We start from the raw sequence: 27,932 nt of genomic DNA, 5'->3' as shown, positions 1-27,932 counted from the left end.
TCAAACGAATCACTTTATTTGAGTGAAGCAATCAAGAACAGTTTTAAAACCGTGACCGTATAAAGGCGTATGCCACACAATGTCAGTGCAGCCATAGTTGCCATTTTTTTCTCATAGTAATCATCTAGATTTACCAGAAAAATAATCTAAAAACATCTAGATTTTTATGGAAAAATCTAAAAAATAATCTAAAAATGATTTTTGAAAATATTTAATACTTTTGGACAAAAAATCAACATTAAAAGCTTAATCAACGCCTGAGGCGTTGGCTTAATGCCGTATAAAGTTGCATAAAGGGACTTGCTTGATGCTTTAGATTTAAGATTTCTGCTTTATAAAACATTTTACTGAACATGACGAGTTACTGAAATTTCGATTTTATATCTCATCATTATTTTTTCAATTTGCCAAAAAAAAAACTTATGAAATTACTGAAATATTTATCATCAATAACGAATCTGTCACTAATTTAGATTATACAATATTTTTTTATAATAATCTAAAAAAACATCTAACATCTAGATTGCATAACCCTACATCTAGATTCAAAACATCTAAATCTAGATTAAAATAATCTAGAATGGCAACTATGAGTGCAGCAAACTGTAAAGACGTAATTCTAGTTAGCACAAAGCAATACTATGACGTCACAATGGATAAGTCAACTTAAAACGTGCAATAACGTGAATGAACAACTAATGATAATAATAATCAGCTTGGTTTGGAAAAGTAAGTTGCCTGAAAATTTTATTGCACAAAAAATGTTCTTCTTCAGAAGCCTCGATTTGATTTTTGTTAGGTGCTTCGCGGTCCCAGAAAATTGTCTCGCGGACCCCAAAAGTACCGCGGACCCCAGTTTGAGAACCCGTGACCTATAGAGTGATGTGGACTCAACACAAAATGCAATTTTTGTCAAAACATCTCTAATAATAGCTGTGTTCCCAAAATAAGTGATTGGTCCCAATTACGTCATTAGAAAAATAATCGTCCTTGTCATGAAAATTAAAAGTTAAACTATGAAATTTGGTAAACTCATTTGTTTATGAGCAACAACTAAACTAAAACAACAGCGCAAACGTAACATATAGCAAGCAAATTGTTTTATATGCAAAAAGCCAGGGGGTGCCAACCAATTCTTAGGGGTGCCCGAGCTTCACTCCAAAATTTAACTTTTTGTAGTGATTTACTGATTTTATTGGTTTAATGTTACGTTTGGTGGTAATTCTGCTTTTATACTCTCCAATACTTTCCATTTTACACATGTGTATAAGAAACTGGTCATTCTTGCAATATGCAAGTTTTTCTTCAATATGTCGTGTCTCTGTCTCCTAAATTAAACTTAGACAATTTAAAACAAATGAAAATTAAAAATCGATTTAAGTTTATTTATGTTTTTAAAAGAAAAAATGCCGAATTGCTTAAGTAGCCTATTTAAAATCGGAGAGTGGCGCAAAGCACAGGGCATGCGATTATACTCAACGGGGGCGTGATACAAAAAAGGTTATAGCACTGCTCTAGGCATATCATTTTATTCAGTCGTATATGTTCCTATATGGTCGTATTGTTTTTAGCGTATGCCGCCGACGGTAGATTAACCGCCACCATAAATGATCGATGAATACTTCGTAATTAAGGCCGTGTAAAACGGCAGTCGTTATTATACTGTGTACAGATCTAACGTTTAAGCGTCAGATCTAACGTTCGTATCGAAGTCAGAGTCTTATACAAAAAGTTTCCAGTATTCTTTGATAAAGGAGAACACGGTATTAACATAACACAGGAGCATAACAGTTTGTCGACAAAAATAATAATTGCTCTTGTATTTGTTACAGTATATACAATATTTATACAACATTTAGATGAGAAGATAAGTACATTGTCGACCAATTCTTGATTTGGCTCATCCAGCGTTCTGTGTGCTGATGTCCGAAAGGTTGCTGTAATTCAATGTTGACGCTGATATTTTTGTTAATCTTTGTTTAATCTAAAACAAATATCATTTTGTTAGTTGAAGTAGTGGTTCAAAAATTACGCAACGGTCCCCTAGCAATTTTTTAAATTGCTCACGGTCACCTTATACACAAATAAACACAAAATGGGACGGGTGCGAAACTGCTTCACAGGAGATCGACCGTGGTCGAAATCTACATGGAATATGTGAAACCTCTAATGAATCACTTTACTTGAGTGAAGCAATCACGAACAGGTTTAAAACCGTGACACTGTTGGTGCACCAAAAATAAAGATTTCAAAAATTACATTTGTTGTGTACACGTGACGTAGTTTCATACGCGCAACCAGCACGAACTATACATTACACTCAAACCACCATGCGACATGTCTCATGATTTATATTTTTAAACAATTAAACCACAAACGTATCTCATCATTTATATTGCGACTTGTGCATTGTTTTTTGTGCTATTTTTAAATTGTAAAATTATCCAAAAGTTAATGCTTTGTAATTTCTGTTCTGTACATTGTAATTGGCATGTAAACCGAAGAAAAGGCACCCTTAATTCGATTTCAAAGGTCTCATTTGCTCAAAAAAAAAAGACATTTACCTAGAGAAGCTTATTTTAGGATGCATTCCGAAATACAAAGACTTGGATGCTACAGGCCAGACATCGCTGCAAGAAGTTGGGGTGGACACATACGCGTGGGGTTGACTCGACACATGAAATTTGGATGTATAAGCAACACATTGATTACAACGCATCATGTCTTAAAGTATACTAAAGTATACTGCATTATCGTCATTAGTGTCTTGGCGTCGCCAGCTACTTGTTTTGGGGGTTTAACGACGACCGGTGGAACGCATATATCAGTTTCGGCTTCAAGCAAAAAAATTAAAATGTAACAAAAGTTGTGTAAACCGTTAAAAATACGTGAAATTCAAGGTAAATATAATTGCTAAAATTAACCTACCATGTTGCTGAAATAGGAAATGGCACAATTGCAACACACCGAAAAAGACATATCAAATAATGCTTGATGTATTTGGAGAAATCAGTACTATCTGAAGAAAATCGAACCTTACGCGATGAGGCGGTTTGCTTGACAGTAATTCTTCAGACGCCAGTAATTGCAAATTTGTAGGCTACTAATTTTGCAATTCCATGGTGGTATTAGTCAGTCTGTATCTAAGGTTTGTCGTGCAAACAAAACTATATAGGTTCATAAAAGACGTGCTTTGCGTGGGCTCGACTTTCTTGTTCGTCACATAAACTCCAGAAACGGTTTATTTTTAATCACTGTGACTTGCACGCCTATACCTCCTGAAATTTCTCCCTCATACACCTGCGTCCGGGGTGTGCGCGTACCCCCAGTTTGAGAAGCCCTGGGTTAAAGTTATTTGACTTTTTTTTGCCTTTTTAACCATTTTTACCCGAGGTTATCCGAACTGGGTCTGTTGAGCTTGAGCCAGGATGACTTAATTGAGTCTGACAAGTGCATCTATATAGACAAAATAACAAACTTGAAAGACAACTTTACCAAGTACAAAAACTGTTGTTTAGTCCTTACCTTTTTCTTTTGCGTAAAACATCTGTTGGGGACCTGGCTGTTGTTGTCGAGGTGTGATCTTGTTTTTTGGCGGACATTCCAGAAAGGCATATACAATTTCTATAATTTTGGACTCACTGGTGGCATTCAATGTAACACTCGTTGTAAGTTGAGGAGGCCAAGTCAAGCTTACAGTGCTTTTATTTTTGCACATTTCCGGATAGCATGTAGGTCGGCAAGTCGTCTCATTTCCCGCATTCTGTTTCACGTAACTTCCGCACCAACCTTCACTCCATCCGGTGTAATCTTTGGAAAATATTTCTTTACCTGTAAAATACATTTTAAGCGTTACTTGCAATACCGCAGATAACTGTTTCTTAATCTCGCTAACCAAAATTGGGTTGCCCTTTGGTTGATTTTTTGGTTGATTCGCAAAACTTATTTGGTTGATTCGCAAACTGCAGTATTTTGGCATGGTTAGATTTATTAAGGTTGGTTCTGAGCTAGATTTCTCAAAAACTTCACTTCAAAATGAACTGTTTACAAGACTGACGTTAGTGCAGTTATGCTTTTGCAGAACATACTGACCATCTGGTGCTGTAAATGAATTGACAACCGCATCCCCATAGTAGTTGCTTAGTTGCATTGCAAACACCACGTCGCTTCTTGCCGTGTCGAATTTCCAGTCACACACCTCTTGGTTACGGTCAAATACACCTCCGAAATAATACTTTACGAATCCGAACTTTCTATTTCTTGCTGCTGGACATTGGGCCAGAACGCCTGATATTGCCATAGCTGAAAAATAGCTGCTGTTAAATCATTAGTGTATTTCTGCTTAGTTTAAAATAAATAGTAATTTGGTTTTGAAAGCTTTTATTTTCAACAATATACGATAAAATGGATAAATAAACCGAACGCACCTTCGTTGCCTTTTGTTAGATCAATTGACTGTATGATTTGACAACTGAATCTATTTTCTACGCTATGTGTGCTGGGATAGTTTATAGTGGTATAATAGTTTTAAGAAACTGTTTAAATTTTTCTTATTGATATATCATTTGCAAAAGGTTTGTACAATATTTGCAGCATAACGATTTATATTTTATACTGCCATAATTTTAATTTGCGCCAATAACAATGGTGTCTGCCTTTACTAGAGCCGAGAAACGAGAAAAAGCTCTAGTTAAAACCAGGGATGCGGAGTCGGTTAAAAACAACCCGAGTCCGACTCCGGCCAAAAATATACACCCGAGTCCCGAGTCCGACTCTGGCCAAAAATATACACCCGAGTACCGAGTCGGACTCCGGCCAAATGTAAGATTTTGTCGAGTCCCGGGGCCAGCTCTGACTCTACATCCTGTATTTTACCAATTTACTCAACTAAATTGAGGTGGATTTTCTGCAATCCACTCATATTGGTGTGATAATTGATCCACCCACATTACATGGTTTAAAAATATTTCACATTTGCTGTAACACTTTTACAACTTACATTTTGCCGCCTTAACAGTTTTAAAATTTGATACTGCGCATGCGCACGTCGGACTCGGGAATCGGGTAGTTTTACGCGGTCTTACTCGAGTCCCGAGTCCCAAGTCCGACTCCGGCAAAACAAACTGGCTCCGTCGAGTCCCGAGTCCGACTCCGACTCCGCAGTCCTGGTTAAAATGGGGTATTACAGCAGATTCGGGTCACCGTGCATATTGTGCAACGTGTTTTCACTGGTTTTGTTCGCTTTTGAATATTAATATAAGCCAATAATCCCACTCTAACCTGTTAAGAGCACTCACCTGAAAGCAGTATCCACACAGTGCTTGCAGATGGATGGAAAAGCATTGTAAACTACAACCGTGTTGCGTTTTATAAATGTTCGACCTGAAAGCGTTAAAGTATAATTGTGGAATACACTTGATCTGTTTGAAAGAAGAATGAATATAAAAGGTAATACAACAATTAGCTAACTTTAATTAAACGTTTCGAATACTTCTTTAAAAAATACTGGACCTACCTACATCTATATGGGCTTTAATATTCTCAAATCTCAAGCAATAATGCTTGCCAACCTTATACATTCCTTATTTCGACTTTTCCCTGACCTGATAAGCTTTCAATAGGCTTTGCATAGACTTTGCATAGGCTTTGCATAGGCTTTGCATAGGCTTTATATAGACTTTGCATAGGCTTTACATAGGCTTTGTATAGGCTTTGTATAGACTTTGCATAGGCTTTGCAACCGGTTTTAAATAGGCTTTGGATAATGGATAAGCTTAGCGGACTATATAGGCTCCTTCCTTGTTGCAATACCGAGTCTATATTTATTTGGTGGATACCTTAATTTGAAATCCCTATCCTTAACTGTGGCGACTTTAGCAACGCTTGGTTATTATTATTTTATAAACTGTGGGCAACATCCGCATGCAGTGCGAGTAGCCTAAGTGCATTAAAACAGCCAGAAAACCTTTATTTTGTTACCTCCCAATCACTATTTAGCGCCGGGGTCGGCAACCTTTTTGTAGTCGTGGGCCAAAATACTAACTCAAAGATCTCTGCGGGCCGCACAAAATGTTAACTAACATTTGTGTAGCCTAATTCAAATGTTACAACAACTGCGAATCCGGCGGCCTATGGATTTTTTTTGCACTTAAAAACGTGACATGTAAGGAGGCAGTAAAGTGTTGGCGTAAAACGCGAAAAAAGCGTTTGCTTGGTTTAAAATTCGAGCACACACCTCGTCATCGACTAATGAAAAGTGAAATAAAACCACTTTGAGGAAACACGTTAAGTTTAATAGGTAATCGAGTTCACTAGATTAAGTCCGGGCGCAGGTGTCGAGCGGAGCGAGCGCAATTTTTTTGGTATACTGCTATTTCTTTAAAATTTCTTGCGAGTTTCTATTACATTTTCAAAAAAAAAAAAAATAGTTAAAAAATATTTTTCCAATATTTTTGAATACGTTTTCCGTTTGTCCGCGACGCACTTGGGCAGCTTTCAACAGCCAAATGGTAAAGAAGCGCTGGTCTTGTTTAAAAACAGTATCAAGAGGTAAACAAAGCGGGTGTATAAAATCATTAGCGCGAAGAGTGAAAATTTTTCGCATTTACCCACGTAAAATAGTCAAAAAGTATTTGAAATGAGTCTAATTTGTAAGAGGCGGCGGGCCGAATCCTTCCCGCGGGCCATAGGTTACCGACACCTGATCTAGCGGTAACTATATTTAAAAATCGAATTCGTAATCTATTGTGTTAATGGACTTCCATCTATTGCATTAATTGACAAGTTTTATACATTAACTTGTAAAGTCGCGTTTTGACGTGATTTGTGACGGCATTTCCATGAAACAATTTAATTGCCTCACGTTAAACAAAATTCGGAGATTCGCCCCTGATCAGTAGCTTCATGCCTTTTCCCTTATATAAATTAACGAATCGTTGTTTCCATAAAAAAAGATTATAAAAGTTCACCAATATATGATATATCACTGAAATAAAGCAATGAGAATGTCCGTTTTGTAATCTTGAAAATAATGTAACATTTAGTCAGAAAGAAATCTTAACTAGGGTTTTTTTAGGGAAAAATTGTTACATACAAAATATAGTTTCTTTCTAATGAAAAGCGTATGTTTCAGTCAATTGCGAACATTTTGTGAAAACCCCTTTCAAAATCGGTTTGTTTTGTATAATATACACCATGATAAACCTTGTGGTTGAAATTTAATCGCTGATGCAAGCGTCATCATGATCTTGTTTCCCCGCTGTCGTTAAGTAAAATGCGATTGCCAAGTTTCCATCTGCTTTGGTCGAAATTTGAGACTTTCGCGAACGACTTGTTGCACTGTCACAGCCTTCGCGCCACTTCTCGAACGCCTGTAGGTCTATATCAGTGCTTTCCAAACTTTTTTGTGGTGTAATCAAGTCACATTAAAAGCCCATAGTGAAGCCATTTGAAAGTCCAAGTTGAGTCTTTTGCACATATTGACAAGTCAAGTCCCAATCCAAGCTGTCCGTTGCCCAAGCCAAAATTTATTCAAGTCATATAAAACTCGTCAAACTTCGAGTCAAGTTATTGACATAACAATTAAAACGTTAACTTTTAAAATTGGTCAACTCGTCCAATTCTAAGAAAAAAAATTAACTTAACCTAATAAATACGCAACATACAGCAAGCTAATCGTTTTACGTCAGTCCTGTGCGGCCGCGTTTCGTAAATGTACGGCCGAGTTACGTTGCCTATATTAGGTTTAAAAACCCTTCTATTGTTATGTACAAACCTTCTATTATTTGCTCAAAACAAATAACATTAAAAGTCTTATTTAAAAAAATAGCACTTCATTCAGTTTAGGAGTTCGTACTGCGCAATATATTATGTGGAATGCATAAGGCTTTATTCAGCAGAACAAACTTTCTGAAAGGAAAGAACAAACATAATATCAATGAAGAAGTTTTCGCTGAAGGCGAAAGAAATTACATTTATTTATATGGTTAAATTTGGCAAACGACATAGTTTTGGGGCATGGCCTAGTGCTCCAACACTAACGTTCACTTTTAAATAATTGGACTTGAAACGGGTAAGCGACCCTTTTTACTTATAGGAAGCGTTTTCCGCGAACCGGTAGGAACTGGATTAACTCCACCACTGCCTATTTGTATGAAGTAAACCTTTGTTTATATATTTTTAAGCAAATTGTCTCTAGTACACCCAACACTGAACTACAAAACAGTGAAGCAAGCAAATTGTCGAATAAAAAGTAACGTGTATTTTCCGTGCAAATAAAAAGTAGTAAAATATAACGCTTGGGCAAAATATTGTACAGTAAAAAGCAACGCACAGTAAAAAATACCACTTAATCTACAAATAAATGGCAATTTTAGAACTTGCATCACGCGACAGAGTTAGGTCTGCCATAACTCTTGCTGTATTCGTAAAACGGCAAAGGCATCACTAAGCCAAAAACGCTGTTTCCAGTCATCTTCTGTCTTTCTTTCTCTTTCAAATGAAGAAGTGCAGATCGTTTCTCTTTGATCGTTTAAACAGCAGTCAAGTGGAATTGAACTTCAATCAACTGGAGTGACAACCACTAGGCAGCAGCAGAGGCATTTTTCTCAATCTCTTCGTTGGGCGCCTTGTAAATGTACAGACTCACGCCATAGCATATACCGCCACAGATCTACAAAGAAATTGAACAAAACATATAAAAAATAGAATCGCTGTGGTTTAGCAATCTGATTTTTTGAGTACCATATAAACCCCTACTCTACAAACTAAGTGTTGCCATAAACTAACAAAAGATACATCATAACTTACTAATGCGATAGTACGGCGAACCTCTAATGTAAAAATATACGGTTTCAACCAATAAACCTTAGAAACATGCGTGTTTCTAAAATCGAGATCCAATAAAATTAGGCAAGTAACATTAGTAAGTCATATAACTTAATAAAATAAACTTAGGTGGCTTGGAAAAATAAGGTGTGTCAGAGGTGATAAAAAGTTGGTATAAACGCCAAAAAGTGTTTTTAATAAAACACTGAAAAATATGTGTTTTTTTTATTTCGAAAAAAATATATTTATTTTTCATACAAATGTTTTCCCAAACCGTACATCGTACAAAACAATCAGAAATTGCCTAATTCGTTCCTACAACAAGCACCATTGCATATTCGATTTTAAGCAAATTTGAACGAGGAAACAAATGTTAAACTCAAATTGAATCTATTTTTATTACTTGAAAAGTTTTTTAGTTTTAGCTATTAGGGCTAATACCTTTGACAAACATCCGTTTGGTAATGTTTAATTCCAAGTTCAAGAGCTTTGCTACACTATATACGGATCTGTTCATAAGTTTAATGGTGAAAATAACGGCGCAAATAGACGTTCAAAGCAACATGCTTTATTTTCAAACGTTTCGGCAATCACTGATGATGGCATTAGAAATTGCCGAAACGTTTGAAAATAAAGCATGTCGCTTTTAACGTCTATTTGGGCCGTTATTTTCACCATTAAGGGCTTTGCTGTTATACTGGTTTTAGGAATTACCACGCCTTATTGAATTTAGTCATTTAGTTTTTAAGCGCCACTTTGCAAATACTGATTGCCGGCAATATGTGAACTAACCCGTTAATTCCCTAGAATTACAAACGAAGTTATGGGCTAATTCACAACGTCTGCCAAATGAGTGTTCAGAATATAGCTTTTTAGGTAATTGTACATCTAATAAAATTGGAACTACAGGGATTAGGCCTACCGATACTTGGACATTTAGTTCTGATACCATTACCCAATATTTTGGACAGAAAGTATCGCTCGATGCCAAATGACATTATTACAATGCCCAAACAAGCAAAATAGATACTTTTGAATTTAATCGAAAAATTCTTTAGATTTAAGAAGATTGGTTACTCCAGTTTTGAACATAAAGTAGAATTGCTGTGATAAATCTTGAAACATTGTTAATATTTGTAATTTAGTATCGGATAGGCACCGATACCACCCTAGTATCGGGCAAGTACCGTTACTACCACTTGGCATAGGGTATATCAGCTCCAATCCGTAATTATCGAACATCCATAATTGGAACCAAGAATAAACCGTTCGTCAAACGGAAAGCCGTATATTTACCTTGTGAAACAGGATGACCAGGAAAAGGTAGAAGGACATCTCTTGGTTGAAGTACATCCTGCAAGTGGTATGCTCCCCGTTGTCGGAACTCCACGCAGAACAAGCAAGATCCAGAACTTTGCCGACAACTATCGGGATGGGAATACCACCTAACGCACGGTTCAAGACCCACTGAGTAAAAATAAAAAAATGAACTGTACGTGAGAGTAAAATATACGTGAGAGTAAATAGTGATGTGTCCTACATCGAAAGCCATGACAGACTTACCGAATCTGTCGAACAATGCAAGCAAGGCAGGATTAGAAAAACAACTAGTCTGCAGTGAGGTTCAAACTCAAGACCTCCCGTCATACCGGGACCGTAATGCCATGTCATACAACTGTATTGTAAGAAATTCATTTTCAAATGACTTAAAAGTTACAGTGAAGACTTTTGCAAGATATTGACTTTAAACTAAACAGTAAGCTGGAAAATCGGACAATTTCTAGTATTCGGACAAATATTTTGATAAGTTAACAATTAAACATGTACCAATGAACCGTGCAAAAGATGACGTAAATACCCCAATTGAGTATTAAACCAGGAAAAATACTTAACGCCAAGTCTTCTTTCTATAATGGCATAAGTAAACAACATGTGGTTCCTATGTCAATACAATACTTGTATAGTGATTTTTCAATAAAACTCTAAAAGATTTTATTGTTTCTCGAATTTGATTAACATACATCAGACGAATATTTACATTATATACAGGAGACAATATTTTAAGTTATTTAAACTATATACCTGAAAGCCAACGGCGAGTGATCGATAATCGAATGGAACGATCCGAACAGCGATCTGCGGTAGAAGAAATGTGAATTAAAAGAAAAAAAACTTCTTACACAATAAACAGAACATACGTTTTTATACCCCTTTACAACCATTATGGCCTATATTCAACTGTGTGAAAAGGGACAATAATTTAAATGATACTGAGAATAATAATATAGTTTGAAAAAGCATTATTATAATGTGACGTCACAAGGCAATTGTTCTAGAAGCAAGCGTTTGTCTTCCAAGGTGTCCTTCATGTTTGGGGTAAACCCTGTTTCGGACCAAATGCCGCCAGGTATGACGTGGATATTCAACTAGTTTTTTCTACGATACTGACGCACTGATTGTCATCTTTTACTCAACGCTTATCGATGATATTCTAAAACACATGAACGGAGGCATTTTTCGCCGGGGATGTCCGAGCCTTTAAAGCAGGGGTCCGCAAATACTTTTTTGGGGCGACCCAAAATTGCTAGTAACGAGGTCTCGCGATCCAAATACTTCGAATTTTTCTAATAAAATAGCTTTGCTAAAAACGCACGGTAATTTATTGTGTTTCTATTCATTAAGACAGATCTATATGCTATGCGTTTTTAAAAGAGGAAGGGTTCTGTAACACAACTGAAAAGAAGCTGAGTTTTACTACTTTTCATGTCTCATTCGGATGACAAATATGATTTAGCAACCAATATGGATTGCAGGCTTGCAGCCCCACCAATTCCCCGCCATAACAGCCCCACCAATTTCCCCGCCTTTAACCCGCGTCCTCTATTGCGCTTTTTTACTGCAATAATTACTGGCAAAGTGTGTAATGGTTTTTTGGCGCGAATCACTAAAAATGCCCGACGTCTTATCGCAATCGTTTTAGGAAACTCAACATTATAACGCTCGTATCTAAGGATTTTTCAGAGGGTAATATATTTTATAACAGAGGTCGACAACCTTTACCAAGTCGCGGACCAGACCGAACTCAGCAAGTTCTAGGCGGGCCGTATTAAATTTCCGCTAACAATTTTTTTTATAAAAACGTGTGGCATTTAAGCACTTTAATATAATAACTCTTAATCAGGGACGAACCCAAATGTTTGATGCAGTGAAAATGAGTCTAGTTACACTACAACAAGGAAGCAACTGGCGTAGTGTGAAAAAAAAATGTTTAAATTGGCAAACCTTAAATTTACAAGGAGACGTGACGCATTTTCCACACACGAAATAAAATATGAACATATTTCTTATGCTCTTTGTGTTAATGTTTATCAATAAATAATACATCAGCGAATTAATTTGGAAAAAAATTATTTTAGATGGTGTCATGCTACGAAAAATTTCCTATACTTATAGTTGTCATGCCCACAGTCATGGTCTGAGAAGACTACATCAAAACGCCAATGTAATTCAAAGTTAAATTTAATACGGAAAAATTTGGTGCAATTTCGTATAGTTAAAACAGTTAAAAATATTGAGCATGCTGGCCTTGTGTACAGTTTCCCCTGTTTTAAGACGCGATGTAACGAAGAGAACAACGTGCTTACGACGCTTTGGTTACAGAAACGGGATAAAAAAATGAAAGAGAGATTTTTAAATACATATACTAAGAAGTAAACTCATGTTGCGGTAAGCAGATCAGTTTGGTGTGGTAATGGGTAATGGCCAAAATAGTGTTGGATTGCAAGCGCTCTTTGCCATCACCTGGATCGAACGAACACTCACGACTTTTTACGGGGCTTAGTATATTTCGCGTGACAATTTTAGTCGCGCTTAAAGTAAGACGGCTCTCTTGTATACAGTGTACTAATGGAAACAATTATAAAACTTAAAATATAGGCCTCTATTAGCAAGCACAAAATAGAGGCCTCTATTACTAAGCACAAACTATAGGCCTCTATTAATAAGGCGTTTGCGACCCAAACTGAATAGTCCCGCTACCCAAATTGGGGTCGCGACCCTGTATTTGCGGACCCCTGCTTTAAAGAAACATCGATTGTTTTTCTCACCTGCAAGTTTGGAGTCCAGCACATAAATGTGGCAAGGATGAGCAGAAAGAACATGGAAAGAAACAGCGGTAGATTTGTACATTTGTCGCCCTCACATTTTCCTCGCTTTGCTGACAGGGGTTCACCAGATGGACCAACGACGCACGAACAGTTCGTAAAAGTCTGCATTTAAACAGATGAATTTATCGCCTGCTGGACGATGCTTAATGATTCGGCCTTTTGCAGTATTTGAAAGGTTTACTTTATGTTTTTAAATTGAAAATTTAACCGTAACAAACAAATCGTAACAAACAAATCGATAAGTAACGAAAAATCATCAAACGAATAGAAATATATAGAAGTTGAAACTCAAGCTCTTATGCTTCGTCAACGTGGTAACCAGACGCTGTTTTAAAATACAAATCGAACTATAAGTTGCCCATTTTACGAAATGCGTAAAGCAAATGGAAACTATTATTGTTCTTTTGGTCAAATCAAAGGGCCACGAAAGTGTTAAACAATTAAAAAAGGGGGTTACAGACAGCTCTGGTTTAACGTACAGTTATATAAACCGAGGTTTCAAAATGTCAAGGTAGGTCAGTTTTATTTTCCACCCTAGTTCCCAACTTACCCCGTTGAAGAAATCGGTACAGCCGGCAAAGCAGGGTGAGAAGTAGGTAACGGCGTCGACGCCGCAAACGGGGTCGTAAGTGTCGGTGGCACATCTGCAGTCGAGGTTGCAAGCTGAGTTGAAGTCGTTGACTGATAGAGAAGTCTGGTTGGCATAGGGCACCGTCGAACCGGCAAGTTCTGTCGGTGGGACAGAACGAGTTAGGAATGTAGTGTTTTTGGTCAATTTCGCTGAACGAAAGGTGTAGTACTAGGGTCAGTGTTGTAAACAAGTCATTTTGAAATGACTTAAGTCCCAATCAAGTCATTCGTAGAGTAACTTAAACCCAAGTCAGGTTGTTTTCAAAAAATAACAAAAGTCATCAGTTGCCAAAGTCAACGTCCCAGTGAAGTTATTAATAAAGAAAGTCTACTTCAAGTCAAGTCCTTGCCATTAACATAATAAGTAAAACTATCAAGGTGGTAAACTCTGAACCACAGTCCAATAAAAATTAAAATAACAAAAACTCCCGACCAGATATCGTTAAATTTCTCAACCATTTTCTCACTATATTGTTCTTTGATTTGTGAACAGAACTTCTACATTCATTTAAAAACTATTGCTGAATCCGTCATCCAACCTGACAAAGGCGATTTGAATAGGTTGCCAAAACAGTAAACAATTACAATTACCAGAGGAGCTTTTTGATTATGCTACATTCATGCCCATATTGTATAGTTACGTTCGCTTATTAGGCCAACAAAAACAGCTAACCTTAAGCCTTTATAGCTACTGTGACAAGTATACTCACCAAGGTTGGGACACTTTATGAAGAAGACGAATCCGCAGGCAAGCGCCAGAATGGTGTTGAGGAGACAGAACTTGATGATTCCGCGCACTTCAAGATTCGCTTTGGACACAACCAAACCGCCCACAATCATCCCAATCGCTCCGGCCGTTACAGTAACTGCGCCTGTATGAAAAACACCAAATTAAAGTAGGCCTACATACATTGATTTGGGCTACAAAGTTTTGGAAGATAATGGCTGGAGGTTGTAGTAAGACGTAATAAGAATATAAAAGACCGTACAGAAGTATACTGACATTTTGAACGTTTCGAATAACCCTTTTTATTTATTCAGATGTTTAAATTGAATAAAGATTTTTTCGAAACGCACTTGCCCCCCTCCCCCCCCTGGAATTTCAAAATGCGAATATTAGTATTATTTGTAAGTGTAATATGTATTACTTATGAAGGTTAAAGATATTATACATTATCCATTGCCCCCAGTGGCGTATCCAGGGGCGCGGGAGTTCTCACCTCCTTTTGTAAGTGATATTATCGTTTTTTGTTCGTTTGGCATGGCTTAACAAACCGTTTGAAGCGGCATGCTTTTTAAGTAATTGGGTCACGTGTCTTAATCTAATGCGGAACCAAAATCGAGCGCAAAACGCCGTTTTTCGTCTTTTGTTTGGTCGACCGTAAACGCTCGAAGTTTTTCTCTTTCGTTATTTGTTTAGGTTGACTGATTGGCAAGTGTGTATTCGACAATTGACAACGCTAAGTCAAACCTTTCTTTCTTTTTTTCTCGCTAAAAAATGTCGAGTTATACGCAGTATGTTCCTTGCTATTCGGTCCCTGCGCTAATATCCGATGTTGGTGTAACATCGACATTTGTCGACATTTGAACTGAAGCCGATTCTTAAAAGGAGGTATAATGGTGACTGTTGTGCGCGTTTCAAAGTCTCCATTTTTGAATAATAATGGTTAACGCAAAATTATGCTCTTTAAGCATACTGTAAGACCACGTGCTAAGTGTGCAATGGACACAACTTATTTCCCCTCAACCGCAGCTTGTAATTTAGCTGACTTGGCACTCAGCTCGGCGCACATGTTACGCTAATCGTGGCATAATAACACCCGGAAAAAACGATCTTCGTTTAGTATTGCAGGTGGTGAAAGACGTGCTTGTAATTTAGCGCTCGTTTCGTTCAAGGACCTTGAAAACTGCGCTACTGATAGTTGAATTATGTGTGATTCTTCCACATTTAGTCACACATATTTCACGGTCTTGGTTGTTTTTTCGCCCCAGGTTAACGATTGTACACCGTGATTTCGCATCTGGCGCCTGACAGGATTGTCGACGACGCACGCGGACGCTTTTGCAGGGCGTATTTGGCTGCTTCTGATTAGTTTTTTATCACGTCTTGCAATCACCATTCTATCACGTCATACTGTCACTGTTTTATGACGTCATCATTCATTAACGTCAGACGAAAAATAGGGGAATGCCCTAAGTTGAAAATTCAGGACCCCCATTTTTGATTTTCTGGTTACGCTCCTGATTGAACCCCCCCTGAAAAATTTTCTGCGGGCGCCCCTGAGTGCAGCTTACCCAAATAAACGGCAGCGTCGGTGGCGGAGAGGCCGTAGGTCGACTCCAGGTATTTGGGGGTGAAGGCAGAAAAGCCGGCCACAAGGCCAAGGTCTAGGGCGTTGGCCACCGCCGTAATGACGAAGGGTGGGTTCTTGAGCAAAACGACCAGAGCCGAGGCGAAGTTGCCCAGTCCGAAACAGGTTGAACTGTAAAAACGATTTTGTATGTTTAAATTTTAAACACTCTTTTATTGCTGGCCTTCAGTAAAACCATAAAGGCGAAACAGGTATAGGGGTACCTTATGCGTTATCTACAAACACAAATACTTACACATTAGGATAACTTTTTTTAAGGCTGGGTACATTTTTAAACCATTCGAGTAACATTTATTTTCAAATAGAAAACGTTTTTATTCTGAACGGTGATGCACACCTTGCCTGGCTACATAAAAAGTCAGTTAGTTTAAAAAGATGATTAGCCTATCCCGTTTTAAAAAAGATAGAAAGACAAAGTAACGATAAAGACAAGTGTTGATAATTGCATTTTCTATGCAAACGATTTATTTGGTAAAAACAACTTTTTGATATCCAACATTTTAATTGACGCCACCTAAAATAAATTCATCGGAGAAAAAAACTAACTAATAATACTAAATTTTAAGTTGGGATACCGCACTGCTTTTGAGAAGGTATCACTGATTTTCAGAAGCCTTTGGTATGACTCAGTAACAAAAGAGCAGGTTTCATGTAAATTTATGTTGATGTCAGCAACACCCTTACACGCACGACTGCACGTTATACCACGAAACGACCGCGCCTTGACCATGTACCTGGCTTTGTTGTTGCTCTCGGCATTTTCCTTGACTTGCGTCCTGATGTGATAAATTTGCGATTCTCGGTTTAAACGCAGTTTCTCGGAACCGGGCAGGTCGCGCGGAAACATGAGCAACGGAACTGTATACAAAATACACGGAATGTTGGGAACTGGAAAACAAGTCTCAGTTACCTTGAGAGAAACTTGCTGTGCATGCAGTTAGTTGGCAGTTTTCGTTAGATAAGTGGTTCTTAAACTAGGGGCGTTTGATGTTCACAAGGAGGACGCGAGAAATAGGCAAACTCTGTATGAATTATGACTAAACATTAGGGCGAAGTGCTATTTCCCCGCTACTACTACTCGAATTAAACATTTGGTATCAAAAAAACAGTTACATCTGTCGCCTTAGTGCAACTTACCTGGAAATAACGCGAGTTTTGTTAAAATTGTAAAAGGGGGACGTGTCTCAAAATGTTCACGAACCACTGCGTTAGATTATCATTCCATGATCATCGTGTATAGTAGAATGCATCGATTTTATACGTTTAAAGTGGGGAGCTTGAAATATACGCTTTTCATCAGTGGTTCTCAAAACGACTGACGGACCTTCTATTTTCCCACCATATTATTCAATTACCATACATTACTGCGTTGATTTTTGGAAATCATTTAGAAAAACATTGCAATCCGAAACCACTAATAGCAATGTTCTGCCTTTAAAAAACTGTTAAGGGTCATTTAAGTATAGTCAAATCCTTCAAATTTAAAACAAGAAAATTGTAAAAACAATTAAGTTCAGTATTTATACTAACTACTCCAGCGTAGTTAGTCAATAAGGCAGTGTGTTTTTATTTACCTGCCATTGCAACGAGCAATGCTCCCGCAACCATGAAACCAAGCCACCAAGCACCAATCCAAGAAGGGTCGAGAACATCCAAGGCAGGCCTAAACAATATATACGTGATATGGTAAGACAGGCGACAGTTTAAGGATGTCATATGAAATGCTTAACGTAATATAGGTGTTCAGCAATATGTCAAAAGTTAGAATAACAACATCGTCGAAATATAAGTACAGTTTCGAGTAAGACTGAAATAGGTTTATACCCATGTCGGAATAAGATCTAAAGATGTCTTGTTAAGATGGAAACGGCGAGAATGACACCTATAGCCACCTTTTCCCTACACTAACTCGGCGTATAATTTGCAACCCTAATATACCCAAAAAACATGGGAAAACAGTCCGAAGGCAAAACAAAGGAGCCGAACGATGACTTTCAAACCCGTGGCCCAAATATCGATGTCAAAACAGCCAATGCTAGTCTGGCGGCACCCAATAGCACAATAACATCCCCCTACTGCTTTAAGTGTTATTTAGGCAATTTAGGACTTATTCGATAAGTTGTTGTCATACTCCGGCAGGTTTCGGACTTATTCCGACGATTTTAGGTATTTCTTCCAATATATTAACTGCGTATTTGGTTATTATGTCGTTGATTAATACTATGGTGGTGAAACTATGGCCATAACAGTCCGGAACTGCGCTCCAGTATCATAAATTTTTTTAAGTACGTATCGGTAAAAACATGTTTTTTTTATTAGCAGGCCATGACCGTTTTTACCATGTCAGCTCACCATCTCCTTGAATGTACTTAAACTAGGTTTTTCAGTTGAATATTTCTACACTATACTTCCATCGATTCATATTTTCATGCGTTTCGATATGAAAAGTATTATACTTTTCCTGCCTATAGTATGGTTTTATAGATAATTCTGCTTTATATATTTTCCTTCAAGGGTCTTATTGTGTGTTCCTGTTAATATTTTGTCTGATAATATTGCACGGAAAGCGACACTTTTATTCTGTTAAAAAATAGAGAGCCAGTGGTTTAATTATAGCGGACATGTCATGGTGTTGATCAGGTGGGAATTTAAATCAGTATTTTACACTTTGTATCTTTATATTGTAAGTTGTATTTGGCACTTGAGAAAAAAATTTAAAAAGCACGATAAACGTGCGAAAACCCACCGTAAAAATCATTTGTACCGGGTACGCAATTTTATATAAATTATAATTAAGTCTGAACGGCTAAAAAAAATTACATTAGCAGCATGTTGATAGGTATCTTGTATTAACCTATTTATGCTACCAACGTAAACAATTTAAATAGAATATTGAGAAGAAATACAAATGTACAAGCCTGGCGTGTGGTAAACAAAATTAGAAAAAAAAAGGTTAAAAGTGGTGCCAAGTACTCCGACTACAATACACACTTCCATGAAACAGAAAAAACAGAAACTGCTTTCTATAGCAGCCGTTGCTGTGTTTGACAGATGCCGAGGGCTAAATGAAAGAACTGTAACATTACCCATGGCGAATGTATATTTTATCACTTACGTTTGACTGATCTCGGTATAAATGTGGAGCGTATATCCTCCCAGTATGTACCCGGCCGCGGGTCCAAGAGCGGCGGCAAACGCGAAATAAACCCCTGAAACAAAAAATACATGTTAAACTATCATCAACATGTTGAATAAGCGACACTAAAACTCCCTAAAAAATATGAATAACAGAAAGTTTTTACCTATAGGAATAATTTTGTATTTTGACTTTCAGCGGCGATTTACTGATTGAAATTATGTAAATAGTGTTGTAATATGTATTACATGAGAAATGCGTGGATGCTGAATCAGACATAGAAAATGTATTACTGTTATTCATTTGAATAAAAAACTAACTAACATTTTGACAATGTGTTACTGTGTTATCAGTTACTTGTATATAAAAAAGATCACAATGCTTCTGTTATAAGCAATTCTAAACGGGAAGAATTGGTTGGTGATTTGAAAGGGGTTCTAGACTTGTTTGGTGGTGATTTGAAAGGGGTGCAGCAAGCAAAAATGTTAAGAACTACTGCCTGAAATATACCGTGGTATATCGACGAGGATTTCTGCGAAACATTTTCGTCCAGATAAGTCATTCCGAGTGTGTAGAGACCAGTCGTCCCCAAGCCGTTCATTATTTGGGCGAGGATAAAGAGATACCTGCAAAAAGGCGAATAAAACTTAGGTGGGTGGGCCTATACCCAAACAAAAGTGGTAGTTGACGAAATGATTTAACAAAATTGTCGAAAAATAAACTTTGTAAATTTAAAAATTCAATATATTCTTATAGGCTGCTATAAGACATCAACAAAAAAAAATATCGTCGAATACACGTTCACACCATCTTTGTGCAGCAGCTCAGACCAACCCAGGTGTATTAGCAAACCGTCAGCACCTTCTGGTTATTTAAGCGTAGACACATTAAACATAAACATAACATAACAAATATTGCGATGGTATCTTATAACCAGGAACTATATAATTACCAGCGTAGTGTATGGTTTTAAACAGGACTTCGGTGTCCATTAAGAATAACCCGAGTACGAATCCCTGAATGTCAAGTCAGTATGTGGCCTTCAGTTTGTAAAATTTAATACTGCGTATGCCCACGTCGGACTCGGCACTCGAATAGTCTTACGTAGCCTTCAGAAGTAGGTTATCAATCTGATGGTTTCTGATAACTCTTTATTCATTTTCAACATATTTAAAAACGTTCAAAATTATTCCTACGTCTGTATGGGCTTTGTTATCCTTACTATACGCATATTCAAAATGTTTTGCAAATACTGTAGCACGTAATTTACACATCATTATGCCATAACACCAACAACAAAAAGTCCTTACAGATATTGGTTCAATCCTGCGCTGTCACTCGAAGAAGATGTCCGATTGGCCCCACACACCCCCGTGGGTCCGCTCGCTTCTTTCACCACGTAATGGGGCGACGTAAAGTGGGGTAAAGCGTAGGTGAAGCACCCCGCACCCATCAGGATAATGCCCCACCCGATCCAGAGGGGCTTGTGACCCTTGCCCCCCAAGTACGTCACAAAGGGAATAGCGACGAGGGAGGCAAGGTTATAAGAACTGGGGATGAGTCCTGACTGAACACTGGGGAGACCAAACCTATCAAATAAACGGTGTTAAAGTATTAGGGTTAGTAAAGGTAATAATTGCGCAAACTTTAAAGTGTCAAATACATTCAAAGCTACGAGCTCTGCGAAGGGATTTTTTTTAGGAGTCCTATATGGGGGTTTGATTATTACATAGTTATACCACCACACAATATTATGAACAAATTTCAAGGACATTTAAAGAAAAATAAATTTGTCGGGTTTTAAGACTTAAAATTGGGTTAGTCAAGGTACTACTTTGCGCAAGTGTCGAGTACATTCAATGCCAGGAGCTGCGCGAGCTGAATTGTAAGATATTTTAGACTTGGGATGAGTCCCGACTGAACACTGGGGAGACTTTTGCAGAAACAGTGATTAAATTTGGGGGTTAGTCAATGTAATAATTGCGCAAACTTTGCAGTGTCGAATACATTCAATGCCACGAGCACTGCGAAGGGATTTTGTTTATTTTAGGAGTCCTAGATGGGGGTTAGTCAAGGTAATGCTTGCGCAAACTTTCAAATGTCGAGTACATTCAATGCCAGGAGCTGCGCGAGCTGAATTGTATGATATTTTAGACTTGGGATGAGTCCCGACTGAACACTGGGGAGACTTTTGCAGAAACAGTGATTAAATTTGGGGGTTAGTCAATGTAATAATTGCGCAAACTTTGCAGTGTCGAATACATTCAATGCCACGAGCACTGCGAAGGGATTTTGTTTATTTTAGGAGTCCTAGATGGGGGTTAGTCAAGGTAATGCTTGCGCAAACTTTCAAATGTCGAGTACATTCAATGCCAGGAGCTGCGCGAGCTGTATTGTATGATATTTTAGACTTGGGATGAGTCCCGACTGAACACTGGGGAGACTTTTGCAGAAACAGTGATTAAATTTGGGGGTTAGTCAAGGTAATGCTTGCGCAAACTTTCAAATGTCGAGTACATTCAATGCCAGGAGATGCGCGAGCTGAATTGTATGATATTTTAGACTTGGGATGAACTAATAATTTGTATACGATTTAAAATTGGAGATAAGTACTGACTGAAAGCTGAGGAGTCCGAACCTATACCAAAGAAACAGTTATTAAATTTGGCGGCTATAGTTAAGGTAGCCAAACACATGTTTACCACACAATTTTATGAAAAAAATTCAAAGACATTCAAAGACTTTTCGAAAGCAATTTGCAGGTTTTTAAAGACCTAAAATTGGACAGCTCGACGCTTTTCTTAATATAATAGGACAACGAAACAGTATAAATGACATGGTCAACGCAATTATAAAAAAATTTAAATGTTTTTATAACGGCGCTTTTAAATGTAAATTGGTTTTGGGGTTACTCGAGGTTATAATTGTGTGATTTGCGTCAATATCCGTAAAGCCTTGGCAAAGGAAGATCTGCAAATTTAATTTGATTTTGTTTATTTTGGCTCGAAAATAATAAATAAAGGATAAATTTTATCAGCTATAATCGTTACGACTACACTGAAACCTATAGGAAAAATCGACAATTTATATTTTTAATAACATAATAAACTTGTGTGAAAATTTACTTACAAAGCGTCTACTTTTAACAGGGTTGATTAGATTTTTATTAGGGTTGATTTATCGAAAGTAGGCATTCAAATGTGTTGTCCTTAATATATAGAAATCAGTTGACATTTTCCGATTTACATTTAGATTGATCACTCCGTTCATTTAATTTAATCTTTTGCCTTTAACAATAATATTAAACTCAGAAAAAATCAACACTTTAAAAGAAATTGTAAAGCACTTGATATAGTTTAAAAAAAGTTGCACTGCAATTTACGAAAACTGCATTTATTTTGAAGAAAATACGGCAAAAGTAAAAAAAAGACACCAAAAACACACGAAGCAAAAAAGTGAGATTTTACCTCTTTTCCAGGCTCGTGATGCTGACGTTTACCAATCCGCTGATGACGAAACCTTGTAGGAATCCGACAACACTGAGAAAGACCAGCGCCCATTTGGGCGTGGCGAAACGCTGCAGAAAAGAGATAGGCCATCTGGAAAGACCAAAACAGGAAAAATGTTTTATTACCTTGCGATTAAATGGCATACGTGGTCAAACGACAGATGTGTCATCGCCAAGTTCTCCCTAATATCAAAAACGTATAGTTCCTGCTTACGAGTATAGACATAAATATAAAAGTTTCGGGCTTATTATATAAAATCGCCGTATCAGTTTTCAAAAAAATTTTCGCCAAGGAGAAAATATTTTTCTCTCTTTTTTTTCTCGAGACAAATATTTTTCACCCCGAGTCGGCGAAAGGTCTCTTTTTCGAAGCTTTAACTCCGTGATTCAGAGAAATAACGCCACACGTGTCGCAGTAAATTGCTATCTAATTATAGCGCAAAATGGTAAGGTCACGTTCGTGCAAGGAACCGAGTGAAACGCCACCTGTCTCGACAAACTTTATGCTGTCGTGAGAAATGGTAGCCGGGCACCAGCCTATGCGTATAGAAGATTTTGAAACGGCCGGCACTCTTTTTTTGCGAAAACTTCACAAGCGGACAGCACCACCGGAACAAAATTGGCCTCTCGTGTACTTAAAATCAGATTTCCATATCGATCGCGAAGTAACATTGGACAACGTAGTGAGATTATCAAAGCCCATATAGAAGAATGTAACATTTTGATCATTTTGAAAGTGCATGAGCAGATTTCAAAACGGCCGACACTTTTTGTTTTTTGCGCGAACTTTAAGACGGAACAAAATTGGTTTCTCGCGCACTTAAAATCGGATTTTCATAACAAAACAAGAAATACCATTTGATGACATAATAAGAATAGCAAAGCCCATATAGAAGAATGTAACATTTTGATCATTTTGAAAGTGCATAAGCAGATTTCAAAACGGCCGACACTTTTTGTTTTTTGCGCGAACTTTAAGACGGAACAAAATTGGTTTCTCGCGCACTTAAAATCGGATTTTCATAACAAAACAAGAAATACCATTTGATGACATAATAAGAATAGCAAAGCCCATATAGATGTAGGTAATATAATAAGGTGATATTCGTAACGTTCTTATGCGTCAAACTAAAGCTTCCCACCATTATGCTCCAAAATATTGGATAAATATTGTCAACAATTGGAAGAATAAAAATAGGATAAGCTATATGGGAATCAACGTTTGTTTGTGTTTGGGTTTTGTTAAAAATTTACAATAATTTTTTAAAATTTACAATAATTAAATTAAAATTTTGTAATCTGTTCGTGGCTATATGTGAACTTAGCAGTGGAGTTTCCATTCACACACACGTTAATGCATTTTTAAAGTTTCTTTAGGGAAAACCTTGTACTTGACCTTGTAATCAGCCTCGGGCGCAAGAGTTTCGTTACAAAAGGTAACCTGGCTCTTTCAAAATGGGCAATCGGCCTGTTGGCGTGTCAGCACGCGAAGCCTTATTGCAACATCACGCTGCTAATCGGATCTGGAACGACAAATCCGCTTAAAAATCGCTGGACGCACGCGCTGCAAAATATTTACGACGTCCACTCGGTTTATCATAGATGCTGATAAGCGATTTTGGCAATTGGCGCCTGCGGGCAACAGTGAGTATTTGCCGGTGCTGTGGTTGTAATATTTTTTAGCTTGCGGCACACTAATGCCTATTATAATCAGTTTTTCAATCGATTGGGTAAGTTTAAGTCTCACATGCTTGCTTGCTTGCCTATTGGTTACATGAAGAGATTATTCTCTAAGATAACAAAAACTTGAAAATTAGTCCATCGAGGCAAGCCACGGCACACAGTTTACTAAACATTGGTGCAAGTACGCTGGTAAGTGCCTAATACATTCATTATAAACCACGGGCTCTACTGCATTTTGTGATTCATACAAAGTGGTATTTAGACTTAAAATGAATAATGAATTTTCAGGACGTTAAACTGCTACTCTATATATGGGTGTTAAACTACGACTTTTTGGCTTGCCGGTACTCATCCAAATTCTAGAGAAATATCGGTGCCGATCCGATACCAAACTAATATAGAAATTTCAGTCATAATGTTCCGAAAACGTAGCTTAAATGTTACGTAACAACTGAAGATAATTGAACGTCGTTACGTTAGAAGAAAATTGTAGATTAATAAATCCGAAATGCACTTTTAAACTTAATAACTTTATCTATTTGCTTGTTTGTACATATTAATGACGTAATTTGATCGCGCTTCTTTTTTTCGAAAATCTTGGGTATCGCTATCGGGAGAAAATGTCCAGTGTCGAACATCCCCCATGGCAAGTATGCCTTTATTGGACACTATAACTGATAATGTTAAGGTATTTATCCATACCTGATTAGTGGTTGTCTATAATAAGGTAAGTTTTCGCAAGGAGTGTGCCGCGGGGTTTGTTTTATTTCCATAGTGTGCCGCAGACCGAAAACGTAAGTACCACTGACTTTGGCTGTCGTCAACAAAACCATTTGGTGATCGGCGCCGACGCGAAGTATATCAAAAAATCAGGCTCCTTTATGGAGCGCTTGCATATTTCGTCTCGGTGATTGCGGGTTGAAATATCGACGCGAAACACAAAAACGAGCCTGGTGGGAGAATATGCGATTTCGGGAAACGACCTGGCGCCAAGACGAGTTTCGCTCCAGGGAACATTTGGCGCGAGTTCAACGTATACGCGCATTACGTCACGTTTTGAAGGGTTATTTTCCGTGAAGGGAGATTTAGAAGATTGAGCGCGTGCAAAATACCGTATATACGCGCGTGTTATTCGCTTTTGCTTTGGGGTTGTTCTCGAGCGATCTATAGCAGTTAAATTCGTCGAACCTGATATGCTAACGTGGGGCAGAACGCCAACTGTTTTTCGATCTTTGTAATTATTTGTCTAATTTTAAATAGGGTAATCGGTTGGCACTGTAAAGACAAATCGCATTAAAATGTTGACTAGCTTTCGCACAACCGTGCTTCATCAGGCTAATGATAGAAATACATGCGAGTTACTTTGTTACAAATTGCCTTGTTTTTCGATAAAAATGAACTAGATTGGAAAAATAAGAGTACGACAAAAACAATTCCGACGCAAAACAAAATCCGGAAAACACGAAATCGCGTGAATTTGCGCGTAGCCATCTTAACAGACCAGACAAATATTTGAAGCAACGTAAACACATTAAAATCACGAGTCAAATATTTTACCAAACAAATTTTGTTATTCAAACTCTATGATTGGAACACAGCCGCCGGATAAACCGACAATTGACACTTCGGAATGACAATAATCCATAATTACAAGTTAAAGTAATCGAGGTGTATATACCTATTTTGAAATTTTAAATGGTAAGTTACTCGCGTACTCAATGTCAGGCTCAGCCTTACCAAATGCGGAAGTTACAAATTCCGTTAATGGCAAAATTACCAGGGATGGCTGATGTCTGATCAATACAAGGTGCGATAATCCGATACAGCTGACAATTTTTTCTGCGATCGGAAACTGGAAGACACTTTATTTTGGAGTGCTCTGTCCAATTGAAGTTAACAACGGGTTTCAACGCAAAATCAACGCGGTCTCGAGATATTTAGGAAACCTTGCTGAGTGCAATTAGACTTTAAATCTGACAGGCGCAGAAATAACGGGCAAATAAACCACAATTAAGAGCGTTTTAAAATCTCTATCATAATTAGGAAATTCTGAAATCAGGGAGTCGATTTTTTTTTTTTTTTTTTTTTTTTTTTAATTCTGAAATCAGGGAGCGAATCGTTTTACTTTTCCGGTTCAGGTTCAGTTCGGGTTCAAGGATTTTTTCGGAATCCGGTTCAGTTCCGGTTTCGGTTTCGAGCTATTTATTCCGGTTCAGCTCCTGAACTACCTCGGTTATTATAAAACGGTTCATAAAGTTCCGGTTAGGATACAATATAAGTTGCGCTAAATCTAAAAATGTGGGACAATAAATATATAGGGAATGATCTTTGAATTGTAAGTCATTTAAGCTAAGTTACGTAACGTATTAAAAAAACAGCAACTCAATATTGAAATATCTAAAAAATCAAAAATCAACGTTTTATTGAACCAATTTTCATATTTTTGTCATAAAATTTCGAACATGGCGTAACTTAACTCTGTAAAATGCAAGTTGTGACGTCATGCTGGAGTGAACCGCTTTGTTTACAGGTTCGGGTTCGGTTAAGGTTCAGTTTCTTTCAAAATATTCGGTTCAGTTCCGGTTCGGCTCCTTAATATCGTACAAAACCCGGTTGAGGTTCGGTTACGGTTCGGAAAAAATTGACCCAAAACATGTTCATAAAGTTCCGGTTCGATTACGGTTCGACTCCCTGCTTGAAATTGAGGTAAAAAGCTTTATTTATGCGCGCTGAACGTTAAGTATATGCTGCATTAATTTAATTGTGTTATACACTGCATGGAGGGTAAATTTAAAAATGTTATTATATTGTTGAAATAAAACTCTGCTATTGCATTTGTAGTTATTTAAACATTATTTCTTATAAGTATGTTTGTACGTAAAATAAAATGCCGTGTTTGTATCCTGAACGTTTTATTGATGATGCATAAACATTAGATATAATGCAACAAATGTATTTTGTACTGTACATACATATATTCCCGGTGTGGCCGAGAAAAAATAAGATATTTACAATTTTTACTATGTCGAAAAAATTATCGGTAAAATATCCTTGAACAACTGCCGTTGTCCCGGCGATGGAAGCAGATGCTATACAAATAAGACGCAAAAATCTCGGCAAATATAAATAAAGATATATTAACCAATCTACTGGAAGCCGTACACTGTTAAGTAAGGAAAAATCGAACATTTATATCAGGTACGAGAATAGCATCTTGAGTGATTTTTTTTTAACTTTTTTTGTATTTCAGCTAAAGTATAATGCTTCTACCAAACGATTATATACCTTTTTCTATTTCCGCAGCAGCCGTAAGAAACTTGCAAGCCACATTTTCCATTGGACTCTTCGTCGTTGACAACGGATATTACTGCGCTGAGAACCATCCTCGATTAGGCAATACGATTCACTTGACTTTAATATGACTTTACTATCTAACGGATATATACCTGAAATACAATGAGCAATTGATTTTATCCTAAAAGTTCGACGGTTGACTAAAACAAGACCCTGTAGTAAACAAATCGCTAAGATTTTATCCATAAAAAAACCTTCATAAAATAACAGATAAATGCCATAAATAAATTATAGAAGCACTGTTTTTACAACTTCAA

The 27,932-nt window shown here is 37.3% G+C and overlaps 2 protein-coding genes across 3 annotated transcripts; both read right to left on the bottom strand.

Moving 5' to 3' along the window:
- Positions 1–1,685: 1,685 nt before the first annotated feature.
- LOC146140932 (uncharacterized) lies at positions 1,686–5,422 on the bottom strand. Of its 2 annotated transcripts, none has more exons than XM_083392966.1 (4): positions 5,298–5,422; positions 4,093–4,302; positions 3,526–3,831; positions 1,686–1,984 (listed from the first exon to the last, which is right to left on the bottom strand). In XM_083392966.1, the coding sequence occupies exons 1-4, from the start codon at positions 5,341–5,343 to the stop codon at positions 1,980–1,982; spliced, it is 567 nt and encodes a 188-aa protein (XP_083249092.1). In that variant the 5' UTR covers positions 5,344–5,422; the 3' UTR covers positions 1,686–1,979. The 2 variants fall into 2 exon arrangements, with proteins under 2 accessions (XP_083249092.1, XP_083249091.1); XM_083392965.1 differs by lacking the exon at positions 1,686–1,984 and adding an exon at positions 3,369–3,456.
- A 3,159-nt stretch (positions 5,423–8,581) lies between these two features.
- On the bottom strand, positions 8,582–27,704 carry LOC146140931 (solute carrier organic anion transporter family member 4A1-like). Its single transcript, XM_083392745.1, has 14 exons — positions 27,607–27,704; positions 22,598–22,729; positions 20,441–20,719; positions 19,641–19,756; positions 19,110–19,203; positions 17,569–17,657; positions 16,729–16,852; positions 15,918–16,105; positions 14,333–14,494; positions 13,543–13,721; positions 12,933–13,094; positions 10,909–10,962; positions 10,123–10,293; positions 8,582–8,671 (listed from the first exon to the last, which is right to left on the bottom strand). Exons 1-14 carry the CDS (start codon positions 27,702–27,704, stop codon positions 8,582–8,584), a joined length of 1,938 nt encoding a protein of 645 aa, XP_083248871.1.
- Positions 27,705–27,932: the final 228 nt, after the last annotated feature.

Source organism: Ascidiella aspersa, chromosome 6, assembly GCF_963924565.1.
Source record: "Ascidiella aspersa chromosome 6, kaAscAspe10.2, whole genome shotgun sequence".
NCBI classification, from domain to species: domain Eukaryota; kingdom Metazoa; phylum Chordata; class Ascidiacea; order Phlebobranchia; family Ascidiidae; genus Ascidiella; species Ascidiella aspersa.
Note: the sequence above shows the minus strand (reverse complement) of the source record. Positions and strands in the feature narration are given on the sequence as shown.